Source organism: Protomyctophum parallelum (genome assembly GCF_964188405.1).
Source record: "Protomyctophum parallelum genome assembly, chromosome: 19".
Lineage (NCBI taxonomy): Eukaryota > Metazoa > Chordata > Actinopteri > Myctophiformes > Myctophidae > Protomyctophum > Protomyctophum parallelum.
The window spans coordinates 18701891-18707890 of NC_139717.1; the positions used below are offsets into that span (position 1 = coordinate 18701891).

A 6000-nucleotide genomic window follows, 5' to 3' on the forward strand; every position below is an offset into this window, starting at 1 on the left:
TCTTACGTTCATATCGGACCCTGAGAACACTTTGTCCATATGTTTTTTACAGTCTACAAATACAGGTCTAAATAGGCTTAATTTCATGAAATGCAGCTAAGCGGACAATGAACCACCTATCGAATGTGTCATTTTAAAATATCGGTATGGCTCTTTCTTCCATATCTCTGGTCTACATAGTGTCGTGCCGTGTTGTGCACTGGGCAAACGGCCAGGGTGTGATTGCCAGTTTGTCTGGAATGCCACACCCTGAGAGCGGCAGTTTGATTTATGCTTCCAAGCCCAGGGTTTTCGCATATTAACCTGCAACTGCATGCTTAGAAATACCGTCTAACATTTCGCACAAGGATATACCTGACTACGGTGTGTGTTCTTTATAATGATACAATGTACTGAAGTCTGAATAAGGCATGCACAGAGACACAGAGACAGAGAGAGAGAGAGAGAGAGAGAGAGAGAGAGAGAGAGAGAGAGAGAGAGAGAGAGAGAGAGAGAGAGAGAGAGAGAGAGAGAGAGAGAGAGAGAGAGAGAGACACACACACACAGAGACACAGAGACAGAGAGAGAGAGAGAGAGAGAGAGAGAGAGAGAGAGAGAGAGGTGCAGTTTTCAGGGTCATTTCCTCTGAGTGCCAGATGGCTGTGTGTGTGTGTGTGTGTGTGTGTGTGTGTGTGTGTGTGTGTGTGTGTGTGTGTGTGTGTGTGTGTGTGTGTGTGTGTGTGTGTGTGTGTGTGCGTGTCAGTGTGCAGTTATCTGGTCCACACATGCACACAACAGCTGAGTTATGGGCTGAGGGCTCCTGACAGGCCATTCATGCTCACCGTGAGAGCCGGTTTTGTCGATAAAGTTGCTGAGATTGAACAGGGAGGTCCTGGAGGCCAGATACTGGATGAACCTCTGAAAGAGAGAAACAAAACAACGACCTGTAAGCCAGGGCTATTTTTTTTAGTTTTTTTTAGTTATAGGCTATAACGAAAGCCCTAAAAGCCCCCCCCCACACACAATCATTCTATAGTTGTGGCCCCCGGCCTAATCTAGTTGAATACCCCTATAAACTGTACCTCGTCTAAAAACACTGAACACATTGACATTACACATGAAGGCAAAGCGCTATAGGGGTTACTGTATATGTTTGCATGGTAACAGGTCATGTCACCACAATTCCATCTCGCCCCAGCTTTTCTCCGCCGACCTCACGCCGACAGCTCGGCGCGGCGGTTCTTGTATTCTTTATTTTGTTTTACTGAGAATAAGGTTAGAAATAAGTTTAGGGTTATAGGCATAGTTAGTGCAAAAACTTTCCTTTTTACCAAAGCATTTTTATAGCCTTGCCCTTATGTTTTAAATGTTCCTGTTCTTTTAAATGTTTTTAATTATGTGTTGTTTCTTTTGCTTTTATTCACCGCTGTAGCACTTTGAGATTCTTGCGAATGTAAAGTGCGTTATAAATAAAATCCATTATTATTATTATTATTATTATTATTATTATTATTATTATTATTATTATAGTTTTACTGGGGTTAAGTTTAGGAATAGGGTTAGGTTTAGGCATCGTTTTACTGAGGTTGAGGTTAGGAATAAGGTTAGGTTTAACCGTTTAAGCATAATTTACTTAGATTACTTTAGGGAAACTTTGAGAGAAAAAGACTCGCTCACCGTATAAAAAAAAATAGAAGTAAAACTCCTTAGACTGAGACTTAAGAAAATATATTTTATTTTATTGTATCATGCTCATAGAGTGCTCTGTGCTCAAAGTGCAATTAAAAAAGCAAACGTTTGGGTCCTAAGACCTTCGTCAGTGGCAGTGCTATATGACGAGTGCACTGAGAACCAATTCTCAGTGCTTAGATTACTTTAGGAATACCAGGCCGCGCTGTCCCGCCGGCTGTACGACCAGGGCGAGTTGGTAAAGGGGCGAGCAGTCTCGTATTCATATGGTTAGCTATGTAGCTACAAAATCCTAAACATACATGTACATTCAAATGTTTTTTTTTGTTAAATAGCAAAAATACCAACTCTGAAAAGCCCACAACCAATGGTGGGCTCGTATAGATCAGCAATATTGTAAGACACCGTTCCGTTGTATGAAACAGGGTGTTTGTTAAAATTGCATAAAAATGCATACCCGTCAATAACACTGGAGATTTTTGCAGTGTACTTTAGAGGGCTGTAACGGTATGGCCGCTGCTGTCTTGAACTATATATCTACTGACCGCACAGCAAAATGAGGCCACAATCCGTTTGCATGAACATTTAATTGTGTCTAGGGACAGATTTCTTTGACCTAAATTGAACACAATTAACGGCCAACGAAGGGCCCCAGGAGCCCTTGTCTGGGCCTCAAACCCAGTGCCGCGCGGTCCAGTTTCTCCCGAGGGCCCCTGATGGCCAAGGGCCGCTGGCCACCGGCACAACGCTTCATTTGGCCCTGGTCCATAATAATAACACTGAGTTTACAGGAGCTCTCGTTTATGAATAATCCCTTTTAGACCATGCAGTGTTGAAAACCCACTTCATTTAAAGGACCACTTCACCACTTTTCAACCTATCTTCATATAATAGGTCCTCACTAATAATCATGAAAACATTGCACGATTCTTTTCTACTCGGTCTGTGTCTCATAGGACGGCTGTGGGCAGTTCAGAAACCGCCTTCCAGTGACGTCATCATTAGGCAGATTTTTTTTAAACAAGATTTCTTTACAAAAATGTTTAGATTTTCATTATCGTGAGAACGATGGCTTCCATTTTCGCATTGCAACTTTTCAGGACTAGAAAGCCTGCAGTTTCTATTAGCTTGTATTCCCCATCGATGATGTCACTGGAAGACGGTTTCTGAACTGCCCACAGCCCTCCTGTGAGACACAGACCGAGTAGAAAAACATTGCGCAATTTTTTCATGATTATTAGTGAGGACCTATTATATGAAGATAGGTTGAAAAGTGGTGAAGTGGTCCTTTAATAGACATATATCTACGTCTAAGTTGTCTCTGTGAATGTCTGTTATAATAACCCATTATTATACACACTACTGTCTTATTTCAGCAAGGCAGACAATTAGACTATACTATCACGACCAATAAATGAGTCTGTGTTTTATTCCACCTCACTAGTGGTGCCCTGTGAGAGCAGCGGACAGCTTGGTATAATAAGACATTAGTGCACTCACCCAAACCAAGCATTTTTTGGAAATTGGAACCAAATTGGGCTCGGTTGTACTTCCGCATTGGACCACCAAAATGTGGTGGTCCAATGCCCAAAAAGGCGGAAATAGACTCGGTGCTCGGGTGCTTCAAAACGCCACTGAGCAACTTCCACTGACATGAATAGCGGACGGGGCGGAGCTTCGCACCAGATCAGTCTCTATCCTTTTAATACTCTATGCGGTATACCCTGACCCTGCCTCCGCTAAATCAAATACAAAAGAGCCCATAAAACAAAGATATGCTTAAAACACCAACAGGGGTTCCCGTCCAGGGGGGGGTCCAGGTATACCAGCAGTTTGAGAGCCACGCTATCTACACTAAATACTTAATATACATAATTGGTTAGACCTGTCTAACTATACTATAGAACTGTAGAACTATAGATCTGTCAATCTATCAGGAAAGTAACTGCAAGTATCCATACATTATATTAAATCCCATTGAAATGAGGGCACATATACACTGCCGCTGTCTTTCAGTTTTTTTAGTTTTTGCATTTGTTGAGGACATTAATGTGTTAATGTTCTATCTATGCTCTGTTGATGAATTGAATACGTAGCACCATGCAGAAAACTTCATTATTTTGTGCGTTATCCTTTTAGCCCAAGAGTTTATTATAGCACTGTACCTGCTGTGCTGTTCACATTTGTTTGATTAGTAAAGTATTCAATCAATCAATCAATCAATCAATCAATCAATCAATCAATCAATCAATCAATCAATCAATCAATCAATCAATCAAAAATAATTCCAAAGCTCAACAGCCAAAACATTGTTGTTGTGTGTCCACTCACCTCGTTCCCCTGGACACACATGTGGTGGGTGGTGACGAGGGCCTTGAACACGACCACCCAGCTGGCGTTGGTGGCCCGCTCGAACAGCGTGTCGGCCATCTGAGGGATGTTGACGTTGGTGGCATTGGTGGCCGACACCAGATCTGTAGAACAGAACACACACACACACACACACACACACACACACACACACACACACACACACACACACACACACACACACACACACACACACACATTGTCATTCACGTTGTAGGCTACCTTTTGAAAGCGCTATTGTCTCTGTCGGGTGGTGGGAACCTCATAATATGTTAAAAACTTTAATTTTCACTTCCAGGATTCTTCAGAAGTGTTCAAATATGTGTGGTATAGACCGATTCACAGAGGGTTTCCTGGGTGCGGCCATTACTGAGGTGTACCATTAAGTGCAGCAGCACTGATTAGCTACACCTGGTCTACAGAGCACCTGCTCCATGTATTACACCTCAGTAATGGCCGCGCCCAGGGCACCCCTCTGTGAATCGGTCTATAGGAAGTGTCACGCTTTGAGCTTTTGTTTAATAGCCAATGGGTTTTTTTTATAGCCAACGGACATTTTACCCACAGATGCTTATGTTTTATTTAACCAAATTTTTTATCCCACAATTTTGCAAGCTCACTCAGTGCCAATTATCTCATGTAATCCCTGGGCACTACACTTCCTCTGCCAACCTGGGGAGAGCAACGGATTCACGTCATGCTTCCTTCTATGCATGAGGAGTTCAAGCCACTTCTTTGCACCATGACAGCGGGGAGCACCCATGCGCTACGGAACACGCTATTCCAACCAGTTCCTTTCCCATCCATCAAGGCGCCCCGGCTGGCCTGGGGGGGGGGGGGGGGGGGGGGGGGGGGGGGGCAGTTTAGAGACCAGGATTACTTTACTACATGTGTTTTGTGAGGGCACTTACACTATAGAGCGTCGCAGTCCCGCCCCCTCGAGAGACCCGGAAAAGAAATCACCGTTCATTTTCCTCATAGACTTTTCAGAAAGTATTTATTTAAAGACGTTTACAAAGCGGACAAAGCCAACTCTTGTCGTGACAAATTATGACAACAAACAGCTGTTGTTTTTCTTCTATTTAATTATTTGTTTGGTCCAAAGTATTGTGTGTGTGTTGTCATGATTTGTCACGACAAGAGTTGGCTTCGTACGACGCTTAAAAGGTCTTTAAATAAATACGTTTTGAAGTGCCTATGGGAAAAATGCATTGGGATTCATTTCCTGGGCCTGGCGTCGTCATGAAAGGGGGCGGGACTGCGACGCTCTATAGGCCGGGACACGGGGAGAACATGCAAACTCCACACAGAAAGGCCTTTTTGCCAACCCCACCCAGGGTATGGGCATGCACTGCTGACACGGAGGAGAGAACACGCCAGCGCCCACAGCGCCTACAGCGTCCCCAGCGGGAATTCAATGGAACCCAAGCTTACCCGGTTTTAATGAGTTAATAACAGCAAGTACAAGATGAATACTGATCATTACATTGGGGGCGATATCTGTTGCACAGTAAAGATCCGTTCAAACAAAGCCATAAAGCCTGCTGCGGGTTGTGTCTTTGGTCATATGAGGACATTACAGTTGTGTGTAAATGTCAAAGCTATTTCCTCCCAGGACTCTAGAAACCAGTGGTGGAAAGTAACTAAATACTTTTACTTAATTACTGTACTTAAGTACAATTTTGAGGTATTTGTACTTTAATTGAGTATTTCCGATTTCCAATACTTTTACTTCTACTCCACTACATCTCAGAGAAAAAATGTGTACTTTTACTTCACTACAATTATTTTAAAACTTTAGTTGCTATAGTTACTTTGGCGATTTTAATTTTGATTAGAAAACATACATTAACCACTTCAATCCTTGCGACACATTGTGAGCTTGTAGATCTGATATTTTGAAATGGCCGAAATGTATAGGATTGAAGCTATCTTCTGCTATTTTTTTTGAAAATCTGCAAT

At 42.8% G+C, this 6000-nt stretch overlaps 1 protein-coding gene across 1 annotated transcript in view; it reads right to left on the reverse strand.

The window, feature by feature from the left end:
* Window positions 1-6000, reverse strand: part of LOC310876811 (uncharacterized protein) — a gene marked incomplete at both ends in the record, with an annotated part of 57100 nt that overhangs the window by 34076 nt on the left and 17024 nt on the right. Inside the window, 2 exons of the mRNA XM_083790465.1 lie at window positions 822-897; window positions 4000-4142. Of these exons, the coding sequence (XP_083646591.1) occupies window positions 822-897; window positions 4000-4142 (219 nt within the window). The remainder of the gene's footprint in view (window positions 1-821; window positions 898-3999; window positions 4143-6000) is intronic.